This window comes from Rhamphochromis sp. 'chilingali', assembly GCF_963969265.1.
Source record: "Rhamphochromis sp. 'chilingali' genome assembly, chromosome: 16".
NCBI classification, from domain to species: Eukaryota; Metazoa; Chordata; class Actinopteri; order Cichliformes; family Cichlidae; genus Rhamphochromis; species Rhamphochromis sp. 'chilingali'.
The window spans coordinates 18,747,831-18,767,753 of record NC_137943.1 but is presented as its reverse complement, the minus strand read 5'-3'; the positions used below and the strand labels follow the sequence as shown (position 1 = coordinate 18,767,753).

The following is a 19,923-nucleotide window of genomic DNA, read 5'->3' as shown; positions in this document are numbered from 1 at the left end:
CATTTGACTCTAAAATACGTTGGTTTACAGTCGTCTCAAAGGCTGTGGCTCGGAAACAAGGCCAAATCATCCCCCCTCCTCCACTGTGCTTGACAGTTGGAATCTTATGTATCTTATGAGTTGTTATTTTTTTTTATTCAGCTGCAACTCTCCTTATAAACCTTCCAAAAAAAGCCACAAATATGTAGACTTTGTGAAATTAAAAGAATTTAAATTTTAACATACCTGTAGAGTCTGATATGTAGCTTTTTCGTATTTTGCATTTTCTTCTTATGGTCTGATATTTGGGTGAATTTGCTGGAGCATCCACTCCTAGGAAGATCGGCATCTGTCTTAAATGTTTTCTACTTGTGAATAATAGTTCTCAATTTAGAATGACGGACTCGAAATTGTTTGGAAACAGGCTTATAACCCATCTACGACTGTTGATGTCTTTAATGAGTAAATAACCTTAGCATTGTGTTGGCACACACCTGAATGTTCCAGACCTGCCAAAACATCTGCTATTATAGACGTGCTCACACTTGCTGATGATCAGTTAAACAAGTGCTTCTGATTAGAAGTACCTGGCTGCTATTTACACTCTTAATTCCTATGGAGCAGTAGGAGTGTACTTGGTTTTTTCAAAGGCTGTTTTTGCATTATGGCTTGATATTTGTTATGTGACACAGTGTAATATGTCATATGTTGTTGTTCATGTTAGGTATTTCTTTCTTTATTTGTTATTTAAACTGACTATTTAAGTTTTATAAGCAGATCAAGTTAAGGACAATACTGATCATGCAGCTCTTCCATTCCTACAATATTCTTTCCAATTCAACTTTAAAAAAAAAATATGGACCACAAAAGCGAATTTCAAAATGTGGAGTATAGCATTCTCTGCCTCCACAAGCTGCCCCTCGAATTGGTTGCCAGGGTCGCCGCTCCCCTGTGGAGAACGCTCATCTCCACGGTATCTTTGAAAACATACCTTTCACGCAAATTACAGAAACTGCAAAGTAGACATATCCAAACGTCAAGGACGCAGTGGGGGCATGTATGTGAAACCTCTTTTATTTCATTATACCATCAGGACATGCGATGTCAAGCCGAGGTCCCACGCTGATAATATAATTGGCTCCTTGTATGGCAGAAGCAAAAGCATGACACCGTTCTCCCCATGAGAAAGATGACGATCTTAGGAAGAAACGTGGAAACCTTGTTGACGTGCGCACATGCATACGTTTGTGACAAGTTACAGCATTAGCAAGTAATTACGTTGTGTCAACAGGAGAAAGAAAGCGAGAGTAAACAGGGAAACAAGAGCTTGCTGCTTTTATTTATTTATTCAGAAGTGCTTCGGATACTTGTAGTGTCAGTGTTATTCGCAGAGACGTGCGCCTTCCATAAACGGGGCCTTGCTGATGTCATACAGCATTTCACACTTTCTTTCTGAGTCAAAACTGAGGCCCCTTAGGCTCGCAGCATAAATCACTGTTAATACAGAGACTTAAAATGAATTTACATACAGGACTCGGTTTCCAAAATGTGCCTTCTATAAGGATCTTGTAGGCATGGCTGCAGCGAAAACATGACCTTTAAAAGCTGCTTTGTTGAGCAATCCATTCTTGCACACACTGCAGTATCCAGCCGCCGTGTCCCCTGTAGAATTAGGTTGATTGAGCATGGCCTAAATTGGATCAACCATATCTTGCATGCTGGAGCCCAGGGCTTGCTAAATCGCCTGGACTGTGATGCAGCCAAATACTTGGCTATTTAGATGAAGAGACGGTTTCCAATTCAAAGCCTGGGAGAATTATAAACCCATGAGTCCCTGTGACTGACTGCTGTCATATTGCATTGCTCATTTAAGGAATGCTTTCTGTTCCACTTACACATATTTACCAAACCTACATACTGCTTGTTGCTATTGTGTAGCTATGTTTTGAATGTAGCAAACCTGTCGTTGTGTATTTTGATGCCAAACGAGTCCGAATTTGCCCGGCAGAGGAATTGGCAGCGGACTGGGAAAAAATATTATCTCAGCCACTAAAAATACACAAATGTACCAATCACCAGCATGAATATCAGCCGAAGAACTGAGATTGTGGTCTGCCTGAACTAATGCTATGCTCAATTAGCTCAACCGATAAAGTTTGCATTTTACTCAAAATTTGCTCCATTTTATCTTTTTTTTTTTCAATTAAAAAAAAGATAAATAAATAATTGCCCTATTGGTGTATTGATATCTTCATAGCAAGTTCAGATGGACTTTCTGAAAGGCTTCCAGCCTCACCACCCTAAGAGTAACATTACAAGAAAGAGAAATTTACAATCACACTCTCAACTATTTGCATTAAAAAATGTATCTACTATTAGGAAGCTATCATTGTGGAGAAGGTCATTTAGGGGAAAATGAAGCTCAAAAATAATGACTTATTGCTGCTGTTCAACAGCAACCTCTATCAACATCTCCTTCTTTCTGTTGCCTTCTTATTACCTTCTCTCGCATCTCCCACTCCTTTCCCAAGTGAGCCCCTCTGCATCACGCTAAAGCCTGATGATAAAGGGATGGGCAGACAGTTGCACAGTTGGGGGCTAATGCAGAGAGGGATGGCTGATGATCCAGTCTGCAGATGGAGACCTGCCATGGGAGATTAATCCCCAGCACAGTCAGAGGGCTCCTGAGATTTTAATTATGCCTCAAAAAAAAAGGAAGAAAAACAAGGAAAAAAATAGGAAATGCCATCACATTAATTATTTATAAGCAGCAATATTTTAGCTAAGGGACAGTTTTATTTCAAACTGCATAGGGACTCCTGTCAGATGTGGCTTCCTTGTGTAGCTGACATGGTTGTAATAGGAGTATTCACAATACCACTGGGTTAAGAAGGGATAAGATGAAGTAGTAGGCGTAGATGCCAACCTCTATATTTTTGAAGGTAAGCAGACACTGGTGCCATTGTGTCTGAGTGCCAAATAACATGTAACATGACATGACCAAAACTGCAAACGACTTTGAAAAGATGAAAAGAGAGAACGCCACTCGTTCACAAGCTGAACAAGCAAAAAGGACCCGAGCAGCTTTTAAACTTTACAGTTTCTTTTTCTGACTGATTAATGTGCAGCAATGAAGTAATGTTTTTTAGAAAAGCAAAATTTCACATTATGAGTGCATACAAAAGTTATACTCATGCTAATTGTTTTCACTATATGATGTCTGATTACATTTGATTAAAATTACAATTAAACTTAAAAAAACAAACAAACACAGAGTGCAGCTCTCCTTCTCCAGTTACATGTGCTTTGAGAAAGGTTTATGTAATATCTCGCATCTTCACAAGGGATAAATGAATAAATGCTATTTTTACTCCAGTAATTTGTAATATTGGAGAGAGGCTTTCAAGTACAAATGAGCTCATTTGTTTTCCGTTGAAAAGTCACTAAAACTGCTGCTTATAGAAATAATCTCAGCACACTTTCAGTCTTTGTGAGGCTGCTTGAACCTGTTTGGTTTCATCTCATTGGTCAGCTGCTTATACAATTATCCTTACTGTGCTAATCACAATTTAGTTAATATGTATCTGAGATATGCTTCATTGTACAGTACATGGGCTGACTACTTTATAGCCTCCTGGATGATTTATTCCAGAGGGCAATTATTAGCAATAATGCTGGACTGAAGACAAATATACAAATAATGAGACAAAAAGATCAATAAATAAGAAGTGAGCATGAAATGAGCACATATGCACACAATTACAGAGGCGCCCTCACACATACACACACGCACGCACGCACGCACAAACACACACACAGATCAGATAAAGAATCAGGACTCTGCAGTTTGAGCTGGCAGACTGCCCTCTTCTGTAGTCGGTGTGATATACAGACTGACAAGAAGGGAGACATGAAGAAGCTGTTAGCTTTCTGACTCATGCAATTACACATTTCTGACTAATGGGGGCCACCATTAGCCAGACATAAAGATACCATGTGAACAAGTCATCGCCATTATCATCCGTTCAACAAAGCAGACGGTGCTCGGTCATACTCATACATTTTATTTAACAGAATGGTGAGATCAAAGAGAAGTTACATCTTATAAATGAGTATAGTTATTTAGCTCTTGATATTTTATTTGAAAATATGTCTTAAGGGACAGAAAGTTGCTTTGATTATTTTTTCTTATGTGATAAAAAGGACCAAATGCGACTTGAATTAATTGCACAACTTCTTTTCAAGTCTAATGTAATTTATTTCAGCTGATTAGGATGACTGAGCGTTAACAAGCGCTGCAAAAGTGTGAAAATGTGAAACTAGATTAATTACTTTAGAGTTTTAATGAGTGCAATGTGGACTCCATGTCCACCAAGAAAACACCATAATATTACATGTTTCTTTAACCGTGCAAATGATTCTTGTGCTTGAAGGGTATTGAAGAACAGCAGCAGGAGGCATGCCTTTGTCCCACTTGCCTTGCTTATCCTTCTGATGTTATATGTAAAGGTAGCGGCTATTAATTTGACCGCTTGGTTTGATAAAGGGCTTCTGACTTGGTTAAAGTGAAGCTTGAGAATTTAAATTGGTTGAGGGGGTGGGATAAAGACCAAAAAGGATTGGTCAGAGAGATAAGGTAAAGGGCCAATATACTGGATAGAATGAGCAGTCTGGTGTTGTGGCTGACAGAGGTGATGGAGTGCTGTGATGTGTATGATGGGGGTGGATATGTCACCTGCCCGGGCTTCACTCGCCACAGGGAAAAACCATTACTATGATCGATTCTTCCTCGCTATCCGTTCTCTTGTTTTTCCTGTCTATGGAGGAAGGATGCTGATAGGCTGGTAGGTGGTAAACAAAGGCGTAGTTAATGCTTAAACAATGCAAACTGAAGACCGCGACTTAGCATTCTGTTGTGTTAAAAAGATATATTTGGAATTAAAACAGCGGTGGGACTATTAAGACATCTGCATTTCATCTTCATAGACATCAGTGCTTGGATGTCATTATTACCCTCTTCATCACTGCAATCAAACTTGTCTTCAACCCACTTTGAAGTAGCTATTTTATGCAAATTCGCCCATATTGTGCTGCACTTTCTACAACTTAAAATTCTTATATTTCACCTTAAACACAGTGGGCCTTGAATTCACGAAGGATGGAAAAAAAATGCTGGAAATGCATTGTTGGCATTGTAAATGACCCAGATTATTTGTTTATTTGATATTTTTCAAACAGTTAAATCCCTGAACGAATTATACCTTATAATATAGATTAGACTCTTATTTTGAAATTCGTAACGGGCAACTTCCGGGAAGGAAGATCGTACCGCAACTGCTTGCCGCAGAAAGGATTAAATGAGAAGGTTATCGTTTTCCATCCATCTTAAAATTAGCATCTAGCTGGAAGGCGAACAGGTATGTTTGTGTGTTGTACTTGTTGTTTACATTTCGGACAATTTGTAAATGTATTACTTGATTGTTAATAAGTTTATGAGCGATCTAGCAGGCTGATGCTAGCACCTCCTGTGCCTTTTCTGTGAATTGATTAGCATAACAGAAACGTGGTTATATCAAGTGAATGTTTATTTGTTTTATGTTATGATTACAGCTCTTACGATGTGTCTATGGCAATTTGTGAATAAATGGGTTGGAATACCCCACCATGGTCCATCCGTAATGATCATTGAGTGCATCGTCTGAATAAAGTCCGGCTGGAATGCTACAGTAAGAGCTGATCCCCCGCATCATCCTGCTGCCATCCTGCACCACGGAACCACGAGGACGAGTCACGGAGCTGTGTTGCTATTCGTCTGGGATTGACAAGACATTTCACGGAGCAACTCAGTGCCATTCTATGGGTCTTCTAGACAGAGACTTTATAATCATCATGCAGCTGGCTTAATGGTTTGATGTGACGGTCAGAAAAGGTATGGAACATTTCATTCTAATCGACAAGGAAAGGACATTCATTCTCATCAGTGGTGGTTAAAGGGAGAGAGAAGGTCGTCAACTACTGTGGACATCTGCTGCATTAAGACACGACGGACATGAAGTAATAACAAGTGAAGTAATTTTGTTTATTGGTATTTACCACCACTACTGTATATTTATCATTCTTTCTACTGACTCAAAAGGGGGTGAAAGAGGGGCATTTAGTTCAATTTGTAACTGTACAATAGTAATGGTGTATTGATCTGTGTTTAGCATAAGAGGTTTACTTTACCACATCAGTTTGCAACAGCTAGCAGGTTGCATTCATTATTTTATACATTTCTTCTCAATGTTGTGTTGGTTATCCGCTTCTATTTCAACTTGGTTTAAAGTGCAAAGATTCTCCTCCCTTCTGTTAATGCAGCCTGTAAGTTATAGTAACCACAAGCAGCTCATTAACTAAAGCCTGCAAATTAGATAAGTAAATAACATAAACACGAAGGAAATGGAGACTCCCTCCTCACAAACAGAACTAGAGCATCAGATAGTCGACCTGCAGAATAAAATCAAAGGGCTTAAAGCGTCTCTTGAAGACACATCAGAAACTACGGAAATAGAACTTTTGGAGAAGGAAATTCAACGCAGAGAAGAAACGTTGAACAACTTACAAGGTGAGCTTAAGGAAGGCCTCCGACGTTCCACTCGAACAAAATTCCCAACTCCAAAGGCGCTCGAAATGCAACAGGAGGAAGCAAGAAAAAGGGAAAGAAAGTTCATCTCAACGTACGAAAGATGGAAGATTCGAGCCCGAGAGTCAAGAGAGCAGCTCAAGTCAGACATTAGTAAAGGCGAGCTGGCATCTTTGATGGATTCTTTGGAGAAAGAGAAAGAAACTGTGTTAAACACTTACCTTGAAATACGAAGTCACATTACACCTTCTCCAGAATTAAGACGTCACGTTGACAGTTGTGAGGCAGTTACAGCCGAAATTATGAAAGTTACCTACGAGAGAATGTCAGATCTCGATGGTGATTATGATGCAGAACAAGTACATTGCCGTCTCAGGGAGCTGCTTAAGAACAGCTACGCACGCTCCATCTATGGATCCACTGCATCTAGAGTGACAAAGTCAATCCGTAGTCACAAAGGCACTACTCTAACACTCAAACAGGCGGATGCAGCAGCAGAGCTAGCTGCTAAGGAAGTCGAATTTGAAGGGTTGCTGGAAGAAGAGAGACAAATGGAGAAGATAGAGGAACAGCACAGAAAAATGGAAGTAGAAAAGCGCAGACTTGAACGCCTCCAAGCAGAAAAGAATTTGAGGGCCGCTCGGGCCAAACTGCAAGTCTACAGCCAGGTAGCCTCGCAGGAAGGCAGTCTCCATTCCTCTAATAGTTCAGTGGGAAACCATCATGTTCCCCCTGCTATGAACCCTCCAACTCCCACCGTCACAGCATCGCCACCCGACCTAAACGTGTCATCCCTTGCCCAAGCCCTACAAGACAGTATGGCTCTAAATAGACTTCCAGTTCCAGAGCCGTCTGTATTTAGTGGGGACCCCATTCAGTTCATCGAGTGGAAAACTTCATTCATGTCACTTATTGACAAAAAGGCCATCTCCCCAGCAGACAAACTTTATTACTTGAGGAAGTATGTAGGCGGCCCAGCTCGTAAAACATTAGAAGGAACTTTCTATAGGAATGACAGCGACGCTTATAAGGATGCGTGGAACAAACTGGATAACAGATATGGCCAAACCTTTATTATACAGAAAGCCTTCAGAGATAAGCTCACAGATTGGCCAAAGATCCAACCAAGAGATGCAGAAGGATTAAGAGACTTCTCAGATTTCTTAAACGCTTGCCAAGATGCAATGACACATGTGAAGAGCCTCGAAATACTGAACGACTGTGAAGAGAATAAGAAGCTAATCCTTAAACTACCAGAGTGGATAGCATCTCACTGGAACAGGAAGGTTACTGAAGCCTTAAAGGGCAATAAGGAATTCCCCAGTTTTAAGGACTTCGCCGCATTTATGGCGACAGAGGCAGAGATTGCTTGTAATCCAATCACCTCAGCTTATGCCCTCCGCAGCTCTGAGTCGAGCACTGCAAAACAAGGCAGCAGAGACCCTAAGAGGAACAAGGCAAGCGTTCTAAACACACAGACTGAGGCTGACACCGAGAGGCTCAAGCCAGTTAAAGGAAAGGAAAGGTCTCCTTGTGCCTTCTGTCAAAATAATCAACACAGACTACATGGATGTCCCAAGTTTATTGCTAAAACTCTGGAGGAGCGTCGAGATTTTGTCAGAGAACATAAGCTCTGCTATGGCTGCACCAAACCTGGACATAGTGCAAAAGACTGTCGACATCGACACTCATGCAACACGTGCAAGGGTAAACATCCCACTTGTTTACACGATGACAACTATTTAAAGAAGGAAAGAGTTCTGCCACAGGAAACCACTATCCTGAGCAATGCCGGCCAAACGGAGGCTGCTGCAACTTCAATGTCAGTGATTACCGGACAGCCAACTAACACATCAATGATTGTGCCTGTGTGGGTGTCAAAAAAGGATACAGGAACTGAGAAACTGGTTTACGCCTTGCTGGACACGCAAAGCGACACGACGTTTGTTGACCAGGAACTGAGTGATGTATTAAAGGCAGATTCCTGTCCAGTTAAGCTGAAGTTAACTACGATGATTGGACGCGACGTGATCGTAAAGAGCCAAAGAGTCTCAGGGCTTTGTGTTCGGGGTTATCGCTCTTCCCTCCTCATCGACCTTCCTCCTGCTTATACCAAGGATTGCATACCAGTAAACAGAGCCCATATCCCAACATGCGAGACAGCTAAAAGGTGGAATCATCTCTCCAAGGTCATAGAAGAGATTCCACCTCTACAGGACTGTGAGGTTGGTTTATTGATAGGCTATAACTGCGCACGAGCAATGGCACCAAGAGACGTCATAACGGGAGGAGACGATGAGCCTTATGCAATTCGTACCGACTTAGGATGGAGCATAGTTGGTGGTACGTTGACATGCCCCGACACCTCAAGTACGGCGGGACAGTGCTTCCGAGTTGCAGTCAGGGAGCTCCCACCAGTCACTCCGGCAGATGCCATTCGCATTCTAGAGTCTGACTTTAAGGATGCTAAGGAAGACGGCAAACCAGTGTCTCAGGAGGACATCCTGTTCCTGGACAAACTCAAGAACCACATCGAAAAGAACAGTCTAGGTCACTACGAGATGCCGTTGCCCTTTAAGGAGAGACCTACCTTACCTGACAACAAACAGCTTGCAGTCATACGTCTGAGCCATCTAAAGAGGAAGCTGTTAAAGGATGAAGGGTACAAAGAACAGTATATCAAGTTCATGGAGGAGGTCATAGAAAGGGGTGATGCAGAGGAAGTCCACGATGATGGGAAAGAGGGCGAAAAATGGTACATACCTCATCACGGTGTATTCCACGACAAGAAGCCAGGCAAACTGCGCGTGGTGTTCGACTGCTCTGCCAAGTACAAGGGAACCAGTTTGAATGATCATCTGCTCACTGGTCCTGACCTGATGAACAATCTCAACGGTGTACTTCTTCGCTTCCGGTTGCACTCCACTGCATTGATGTGCGACATAGAGAAAATGTTTCACCAATTTCATGTGAAGAAGTCAGACCAGGATTACCTGCGCTTCCTTTGGTGGAAGAAAGGAGATCTCGGTGCACAGCCCCAAGAATACCGTATGAGGGTGCATATCTTTGGCGCAGCCTCATCGCCTGGCTGTGCAAACTACGGATTGAAGCATTTGGCTACAGAAAATAAAGACCGGTACCCATTAGGCTCTCAGTTCATTCTGAGAAATTTCTATGTCGACGATGGAGTCACAAGTACAGACAGCTCAGAGAAGGCTATCAAGTTAGCAGAAGAAGCCAGAAAACTTTGTGCCCTGGGTGGTCTTAGGCTCCACAAGTTTGTGTCCAATGACAAAGCTGTCCTGGTAAGCATACCAGCAACTGAACGTGCATCAGACATTAAAGACCTCAACCTTGCCTTTGATAACTTACCTTCAGAGAGAGCGTTGGGTATCCAATGGCACGTCGAATCAGACTGCCTGAAGATCATCACCAACCTTAAGGAACAGCCTGCAACACGTCGAGGCATATTGTCCATTGTTGCATCCCTGTACGATCCCTTGGGTCTCATAGCCCCCTTTTTGCTCATTGGAAAGGAAGTGCTGCAGCAGATGTGCTGCCATGGAACAGGTTGGGACGACCCTCTAACCAACGAACTTCGTCCACGGTGGGAGAAATGGAAAAACGACCTCAACAACTTGGAGAGGATAAATATACCCCGAAGTTATGCCCCGGCAGATTTCGGAAGGGTTATTAAACGTGAGTTACATCACTTCTCCGACGCAAGCACTACTGGCTATGGACAGTGTTCATATCTGAGGCTTAGCAATGAAGAAGGAGACATCCACTGTGCTTTAGTCATGGCCAAATCTCGTGTCGCCCCAACAAAGGTCACCACGATCCCAAGATTAGAGTTGACGGCTGCAGTCATCTCTGTGAAAACCAGCAATGTTTTGAAGGAAGAACTTGGATATGCGGACATTGAAGAGCATTTTTGGACCGATTCCAAGGTTGTACTAGGGTACATCAATAATGAGGCTCGACGTTTTCATACATTCGTAGCCAACCGTATCCAGAAGATACATCTCTACACGAATCAAAGGCAATGGAGATACGTCCCTACTGACCAGAATCCTGCGGATCGTGCTTCTAGAGGTTGTTTTGTCCATGAGCTAATATCATCGGACTGGTTTACCGGCCCTGCATTTCTATGGGAAAAGGGAGTTGACCTCTCAGAAGAGGTGGCTCCGGAACTGTCAGTCGGAGATCCAGAAGTTAAGGAAACACGGACTCTAAACACGGAAACTGTAGAACAAGATTCTCTTACTTATCGGCTGGCAAAGTTCTCATCCTGGACTCGCGCCATCTGTGCAGTGGCTCGCATTCTTCGAAGGATCAACAAGGATAAGTCAATCGGCCTCTCTACAGTGCAGGAAAGAGAAGAAGCCGAGCGCCTCATCATCAAAGATCTGCAGAGACAAACATATTCGGAGGAAGTGCGGCTACTGAAGAAAGGTTGTCAGCTGCCACCTCATAACAAGCTACATCACCTCAACCCCTTCTTGGACAACAATGGTGTGATTAAGGTGGGAGGTCGACTCCGTGATTCAAACCTTCCTCTCTCAGTTAAACACCCTACCATCATTCCAAAGGAACATCATGTTACAAGGATGATCATAGCATACTGTCATGAAGAAGTCAAACATCAAGGCAAGGGAATGACTCTCAGTGCAATTAGGACAAGAGGTTACTGGATACCAGGAATTGGCAGGACGGTTGCATCCTATCTTCGCCGATGTGTAGTTTGTCGGAAGCTTCGGAGACGGACAGAAGAACAGAAAATGGCCGATCTCCCTCCAGAGCGAGTAAATCCATCTCCACCCTTTACCTACTGTGGAATGGATTGCTTTGGACCCTTCTATAGCAAGCAAGGACGTAGTGTGCGAAAACGATATGGTCTCCTTTTCACCTGCTTCTCCTCCAGAGCCATCCATATTGAAATGCTGGAGGATCTATCTACAGACTCATTCATAATTGGACTGCGCTGCTTCATTGCTATACGTGGAGCCGTACGCCAGATCAAATCTGACCAAGGCAGTAACTTCCTAGGAGCCAAGAATGAACTGCAGGAAGCCCTCACGGAATTAAATGGTGATAAACTGACGAACTTCCTTTCTAAGAAGCAGTGTGACTTCATCCTAAATGCTCCTGGATCAAGTCATGTTGGTGGAGTGTGGGAGCGTCAAATTAGAACAGTCAGGAGTGTTCTCAACGCGACCCTTGGACTCTCACCTGGAAACCTACCTGATGCTTCCCTCCGAGCATTCTTCTATGAAGCAATGACGATAGTTAATAGTCGTCCTCTCACTATTGAAAACCTACATGATCCCAACAGTCTTGAGCCACTGACACCAAACCACTTACTTACCCTGAAGTCTACCATGGCCCTTCCTCCCCCCGGCAAGTTCATAAGGGAAGATATGTATGCGAGAAAGAGATGGCGCCACGTACAATATTTGGCCGAGCAGTTCTGGAGCCGTTGGCAGAAAGAGTACTTAGCCAACATTGCCTTTAGACAACGCTGGCACACCCCAAAGAGAAACCTGCAGATCGGGGATATAGTCATAATGAAGGATGAAGACTTGCCCAGAAATGAATGGAGGTTGGGAAGAGTCGTAGAGACTACAATGGACAGAGATGGACTGGTTAGGAGAGTGAAGCTCTGTCTAGGTGACAGGAAACTTGGCAAAAATGGTGAACGTCTTACTAAGCGGTCAGTGCTCGAACGGCCAGTTCAAAAACTAGTCTTATTGTTGGAAGGTGACTAGTCCATTCCTTGCATACTATGCTTCTGTTGTTTGGTCATTATTTGTATTATGAAATCATTGTGTTCTTTCTTCCTATGTTTATGGAGTTATGTTTTTGAACACTAATGATTTGGTGGGAGTGTAAATGACCCAGATTATTTGTTTATTTGATATTTTTCAAACAGTTAAATCCCTGAACGAATTATACCTTATAATATAGATTAGACTCTTATTTTGAAATTCGTAACGGGCAACTTCCGGGAAGGAAGATCGTACCGCAACTGCTTGCCGCAGAAAGGATTAAATGAGAAGGTTATCGTTTTCCATCCATCTTAAAATTAGCATCTAGCTGGAAGGCGAACAGGTATGTTTGTGTGTTGTACTTGTTGTTTACATTTCGGACAATTTGTAAATGTATTACTTGATTGTTAATAAGTTTATGAGCGATCTAGCAGGCTGATGCTAGCACCTCCTGTGCCTTTTCTGTGAATTGATTAGCATAACAGAAACGTGGTTATATCAAGTGAATGTTTATTTGTTTTATGTTATGATTACAGCTCTTACGATGTGTCTATGGCAATTTGTGAATAAATGGGTTGGAATACCCCACCATGGTCCATCCGTAATGATCATTGAGTGCATCGTCTGAATAAAGTCCGGCTGGAATGCTACAGGCGTGTCTCAGATCACAAGACAGCGCTGAACAGTGTGTGAGCACGGGCCATGTAAAAACCTTAAAGGCAAGGTACTGTGTGGGAGTATTAGTCAAGGCCAAAGTATTTTTCAGCTGTAAGGAAAAAGGAAACAAAGCATTCCTCTAAGTGGGTCAGATGGACTCTTTCGCCTCTTTCGCCTCCCAAAATGAATCACTGTCAGAAGAGACAAAAGAAACAATTCAATAACATCTACTGAGACGTGCTCCTGAAGTGACGTTTCTGAGAATTAGTTTAATTAACTGGCTCACTTGAAAAAGTGTCACTTAGTTGTAGGTCCCATATAAAAGTAGCCAACATTTCGTTTTTTCTTTCCCACTGAAATGTTTCATTGTTTCAGTGTAAACCAAAAAGAATTCCACTGAACTAAAGCGCTGTCTTTACAAGCTGTGCATCAGGATTCCTCGTTGAGCGTTTGTGAGCTATATGAACAGAAAAGTCCTCTTTTTTTGTTGCACCCCAAGTACTCTTCTCTTTAAACTTCTATCCCACTGGACTCCAGTACATGCAATCCAAAAAGACCTCTGAAAAATGCTCCACTGCTTTACGCTCTGTCTTACCTATTTTGCGCTGACTCAGTGCCCATACCAGAACTAGTTCTGCTTTGGTGCCTTTTGAGAACCAAGAGACTCTCACTTGGAGTTTCTTGAAGCAAATGTTACATACAGAGTAGATGTTGGGATAATTGCCGTGGAAAGAACATCATGGTAGACAAAAACTGCAGGCTGCATCTGTTAACTACGGGTGAATTTATTGCAGTAGCAGCTCCCGTTGCTACTGACGTCAGCGGTTCCAACTTTCCAAATTTAGCCCTGACAATTATATGGTGTTGTGCTGGTGCCAGGGTTTTGACGCTAGCACAAGTCAGTCGTTTTTTGAGATGTTTTGGGGGTTTTTTGGTCATCACTCAAAAAAAATGCAATACATTACATTTTTATGCAGTAATGCATTATGGGACTTAAATGCTCTCTGAAGAAGTTAATTTGTTACGCTACCTGTTATAATACTTTTGCATTACTCTGTAACATGCGCTGAAATGCACTTGCACATAATTACCAGTTAACAATATGAACCTTAGTCCCACACACCTACACAAATCACTATCCTAATGAGGACATAAAAACTGTCTTTTTTGTAGTGTTTCTTTTAGTTTAAAGACAAAGCTGACAACACTCAGCAAAGCTGAAATCCAGCCCAAAGAGACTTCAGAGTGATGCTTCTACCATAGCAACATTTACAGGGAGAAATGGAGGCCGCAATACCACAAGCTGTTCATTATTGCCTTTGTTACCTGATGACGATCAGGCTCTGGGTGCTGAGCTGAGATGGGCTTATGCTCAGCTCCGACTGAATTTTCTGTACTTGATGCACTTTGCAGTCAACCCCTGTGCTCTTATCTTTTCCTGCAATAAAAACAAAACAAAACAAAAAAACATTGCCCATATCTCCCGTCCTCAAAAGTTTTAGACACTGCACTATTTTTCTCTTCCCTGCACACAAGCTGAAATCAGCTGTTTGCAGTGAAAGTCAGAAGGAAGAGAAGGGCATGTTTGGTTTCTTTATTTTTATTTCTTTATGTATTTTATCTACCCACTGTGCATATAACTGAAGAATCTTTGTACTGCCAGGAGTGACATAAGTGTAGATGTATTGTGATTACTAAAATCTAGTACAGTAATGCATTTTTGCATTGTTGGAAAATGTGATTATAGTAAGCATTAGATGTGTTACACCCACATTGAGCAGCCAGGCTACAATCACTGCAGGCAAAGACAGGATTTAATACAGCCCAAGTTTGCTATTTTATTTATCAAAGCTTTAATTTACAAAGCTTAACATGACAGCTCTGTGGAGCACTGGTGCCCTATACCAGCAGCAAAAAAGAAATTCCGCTGTAATTGGCAGCCTTTTATACCCTGCTGCTGATGGGCAACATTTTGCTCATAATATGCCAGGGGTGTTTCCAAAATTCCCAAACAGGCAATTAAGCCATATAACCATTTTGTATATTATAATTTATAATTAAGACAATCAGCCAAAAGCACCCATAAACCCTATATTTTCATTTAAACAATATAATCCTACAAATCTCAAACAGCACTTAGAAATGCCAAGCAACTCCCCCCGCCCAACTTCCTACTTGGTTTATCCCATGATCTTTAAATAAGGTTAGACCCCCAGGGACACATTTCCCCAGACCCTGGAGAGGACAAAGGACATAGCAGGTGAGTGATTGCTAAGCCAGAAATCCACATGCCCTAAAATCAGCGTCCGTATTCACAAAAATTGCACAAATACATTACCTACACTTTTTTGACCCAGGTGATAATCAGTTACATTTGTGGCTAATACTGTCTCTTTAAATTGTAGATTCTGAGTAGCTGTTCAAGTGCCTGCAGTACAGAATCACACAAATCACTATAATATTTAAGCACCATCAAGTATGTTTCTTAATGCGCACATTTTTTGCCTAAAGTGCAAATGTGCCCTCTTTTTTTCCTCTTTTTCTCTTTTTCCCTTTAGGTTTCCTTGTTTAGCTGGTCCAACTTCAGCTAAACTCTCTTAACTTGCCATAACTTGCTTACTTAAACATAATGAATGCTATTTAAGTAAGAGCTGATGCCTATTGCTAAGATATGATCTTTAACATCACTGGTTCCCAGAAACTGGGGTTGTAAAAACCAAAATATTCTCAAATAATTTAGTGCCACTTAAAAACAAATCTGTCCACATGAGTGTTATGAGGGTTATTTTCTCAGTATTGAGAGATTTTCTCCTCTTATGCGTGCTTTTGTTTTCACATTCTTTCATCACAGCATGTGGATTCCAGTGGGCCTCTCTGCTTTATTTTTCTTGGATAAAAACACAGGTTTGCTGTTTATCTGTACTATCGGCATCTGGCACTTATTACACAGGGATGGGAGCACAAGCTTGGATTATTAGGATTACTGGTGGATTGATAGAAGGAAAGTGATTCATAGCAAGGTTAATAATAGCAAACTCTCCTTTTACCCGTATAACACCAGATAGACCGGCCTCGGGGCTTTCCCTACATTATAAACGTCTGAGCCTACCCCAGTCTTTTAGAATGCAGTCCATGAGAAAAATTCCCAGAACGCTCTCTCTAAAGCTGCTTTGATACCCCGGAGAATGCTAACACGTGTACCAAGGTACATACAAGCACAATAACAAAGCATACGGAAAGCCTCGACGTACAAATACAACCAAAATAAAAATGTATAGGTTTCTTACATAAACATGAAGATGACTCATAATTTGCTGTAATTTAAAAAGAAATTCCTTTGCTCTTTGAAAAGCACATGTATAGCTTTAGCACCTCATTGCTATCAACCATTGTACATATGTGTATGTGTGTGTTAAATGTGTGTACTGTACCTAGTATTCTTCAAGACAGATATAAAACGACCACTAATCCAGAGCGACAGAGGAATAAACACAATCCCTAATCTCATTGATCCCCTCACAAAATCATTCAATTATACTCCACCGCTGAGTATAGCACCATGCACACCAGGAAAAAGCAGCAGAGGTAACAATCTCTTTTTTCCCCCATTACAGAATAAGAAAGCCATAACTCAATGGAATATGATAATGGAATACCACACACGAGGAGACAGACAGGCCGCTCCATTCAGCACGGCGCTTCGTGATGATAAAAAACACGGCAGTCAGACATGTTCTCTATAACCAGCAGCAATACTTGGTGGTATCACTGGAGAGGAATGTAGTTAATTTTATCAGGGGTTGGGGGCGATAGTGGGTGGTGTTGCTCTGCTGAAGCAATAAAAGGACTATGGGGTGAAGAGCGAAAATGAGAAAAATGAGACAAAGGAGAGGAGAACTCTACTGTTACACGTGCCACTAAATGACCCAGTTTAACAGCCCTAAGCCTGCTACCTATTATCACAGGGGAAGGGTTTTTTCTCCTGCAGCTTCGGCATGGAGGGCAGACCTGCTCTGATATCAGTGTGACAGCTACAGGGATGCTGCTGCCTGCTCACTGATTTAGGGGTTGTGTTTTTATTCTGTTCATTAGAGCTTTCTAAGCAGTTGGAGTGCTTGTAGGTTCATGACATTTCTGCTAGTCAAATCAAAGGCTTTGGCACGGGGGATACACGGAGCAGCTGGGGGTATCGGGGTGGGAGCCTTAGCTTGGAATTGGTTGCATACACACCTACACATGCACGCACACACGCAAACTAGATGAACAAGCATTCCTATGCACACATTTCCTCTTTTTCAATATTTCGCCTAAAACCAGGCAGATGCAGTAGACTTGCACTTCTTGGACTGGCATCAACCTTTAAAAAGATTCTTGTTCTGCCTCTGGACCCTTCAGTGCCCCTTTTCCTCTGTAAAACAAATGTTAGTTTTAGAAGTTAGTTTGATCGGGCCAGCATTCAGTGTGTTGGGCGTGGAACGTGGAGGAGCTAGTTTGATGTATGGCACCAGATGCCTGCTGCCAGATGTTGTACAGGCTGACATGCAGGTCTGGCATGAGGTTTCCAGGGCTGGCCGTGAACTAATTAATCTACTCCCGCTCCGGTCCCTCAGAAGGTCACACTGAAAATATGCAAGGCTGGGAATGTCTGCATTGTATCACATGCATATTTTGACTAAAGCGTTTGTTTTGGGGAAAAGCAGACACGGCTCCCTATTAAGTGCACAGTTGTATGAGACTATGTCTAGTGTACTCTTTAGAGGGGTGTATTATGGCCAAAGAGCATGTCTGCCAGTGAGAGGAAAAATTGAAACAAGATGTGCTGGCCCCTCGCTCCTTTGAAGGTGTTCCACATCATACCTCTGATTCTGAGGAGAGTAGGAGTACTACCATAAAAGGACATTCTGTTTACCTTAACCTGCCATCATCTGCTTGCCAGATGTTCCCGAGTTTTTCTTTCATCTCCTCACATGAACCTTATTTTTATTTTCACAGCAAGTTGGTTGCTCTACGTTTTTCACGGGTGGGAGAAGAACAAAAGTCGTCTTTCTTCAGCTGGAGGGTGGAGAGGCTAAATTTGAACATTGTTTAATTTGCCCTACAAAGCTTGGTAAGGCTGAAGGATTTTCTGCAGAGAGGCGTACTTGATGGAAACACTGGTACCACAGACACAAGAACTGGGAGCTATAAACATGGTTTCCATTAAGTCCTCAGCTTTGGCGAATGCATCTACACATGCAAGATTTTTTTTTCTCCCCAATGTCTGTTATTCTAACAGACGTGTTTCCTTTGGATTACTTACTAGCTGATTGCTAATGATGGCTAATAGTTATTTAAAGTAATTTTCTTTTTCATTTAGCACAAGGATACATTGCAGAAAGGAAGTGGGAAATCTCTTGACTCCAAAGAGAGTGTGCTGCATGAAAGAGAAGAAAATACAATAATAAAAAAGTATAATACGGTCTCTTCAATGGATAATTAAGATATGAATGAGTACAACATGCAGAGGTTTGGCCTCATATATTGTGTCAGCAACATCATGTCCCCAAGTTGAGCGCTGCTCTTTTGACAACATTTTATCGTGTGAATGATTTATCTTATGATGCTAGCTTTGGTTATAGGCAAGGAGAATGGCATTCAAATGAGATTGAAATATCCCAGTGCCTGCTTTTAAACCAAATAAATGTGTTATTTGGATATGATGTGGGCTGCCCCCTATACTTTTATTTACATAGCAAGTAAAGTAAGTAATTGAGGGAAAAAAATATTATAGGCTTCAGGATAAATATCACAAAGTGCTTCGCATAACAAATGCTAAAATGTAGCACCAAATAACAACAGTGGTGCACAACCCTGTGAGCAAGTACTAGGCTCAGTGAGGGGGTAGTTATCTGCTTGGGGAGTGAGGGGAAAGAAATAAAGGAGAAACAAACAACAGGAGCGAGAAGGAAAAAAAATGGCAATAGATCTTTTCACTCCCCAAGTGTTTGAATATCCCTAACTGAAGAAGAATATCTGCGCATCATGGGCAGTCCCATAGCAGCCTTAGCCTATAGCAGCATAGCCAAAGGTGGCTCAGGGTCATCTGATGGAAGACCCCTATTTGTCTACAAAACGCTTGCCATTAATTCTCTGAGCAGTAGCTTAACAAACTAAAAGACCACTCTCCTTCACATTAAAAGTTGTGTCTTTTTAAAAGTGCTAGTTGCTCAGCTTTTATTTTGAGAGCAGTTGTCTGTTTCTGGTTTGCATCACACTTTTCACAGATTCAGTTTACATACAAGTTGTCTGCTAGCAACCAAATTAATTGTACATTTTTTCAGTGCAGCACTATGTACCTCTTTTTGACCAATTTTACCCTAGAAATTGCCAACAACTTCTAGCAACCACTCGCTAATCAGCTGGGGAATAAACATTTTTAACATCGTAACCAGTGGCCACCAGATGGTCACCGACTGGTCTCTAGGCCTGTGTGACTGGGGCTTAGACAGCTGGCTAAGTAATGGTTTACAGCCAGCTTATCCTCTTTGTATTTATCTTTTTTTTTTTTTTTTAGCACAAGTTAGAAAATTCTTGGCTTGGTCTTAGACTATGAAAGTGTATAGATTCAATACTACAGCTAAGAGGGAATGTAGCAAAATATGAAGCAGACAGACTTTAAAGCTTTATTGTTAAGATTCAAAGAAGGTGGACTGTACTGAACATTCTTCCACAGTTCCCACTTTTACTATTTCTTTTTCTCTTTCAATGAATTTCCTTCCTTTTAATGTAATTGTGGACTTTTCACCATGATGGGTTTAATGAAATTATTTAGAATAAATGATTAAACTTAAACCTTGAGTTATTTTGACTTGAAAGAGAGTCATTGAAATGCAGTGGCAGTAAAGGCCAGTAATTATG

At 41.7% G+C, this 19,923-nt stretch overlaps 1 protein-coding gene across 2 annotated transcripts; it reads left to right on the top strand.

The window, feature by feature from the left end:
• Positions 1-5,179: 5,179 nt before the first annotated feature.
• On the top strand, positions 5,180-13,020 carry LOC308383749 (uncharacterized protein). Of its 2 annotated transcripts, none has more exons than XR_013969214.1 (2): positions 5,180-12,712; positions 12,906-13,020. XR_013969214.1 is itself a non-coding variant. In XM_080861846.1 (2 exons), exon 2 carries the CDS (start codon positions 6,418-6,420, stop codon positions 12,367-12,369), a length of 5,952 nt encoding a protein of 1,983 aa, XP_080717972.1. In that variant the 5' UTR covers positions 5,180-5,396; positions 5,590-6,417; the 3' UTR covers positions 12,370-13,020. The 2 variants fall into 2 exon arrangements, 1 of the variants encoding a protein (XP_080717972.1); XM_080861846.1 differs by having other exon boundaries at positions 5,180-5,396; positions 5,590-13,020.
• Positions 13,021-19,923: the final 6,903 nt, after the last annotated feature.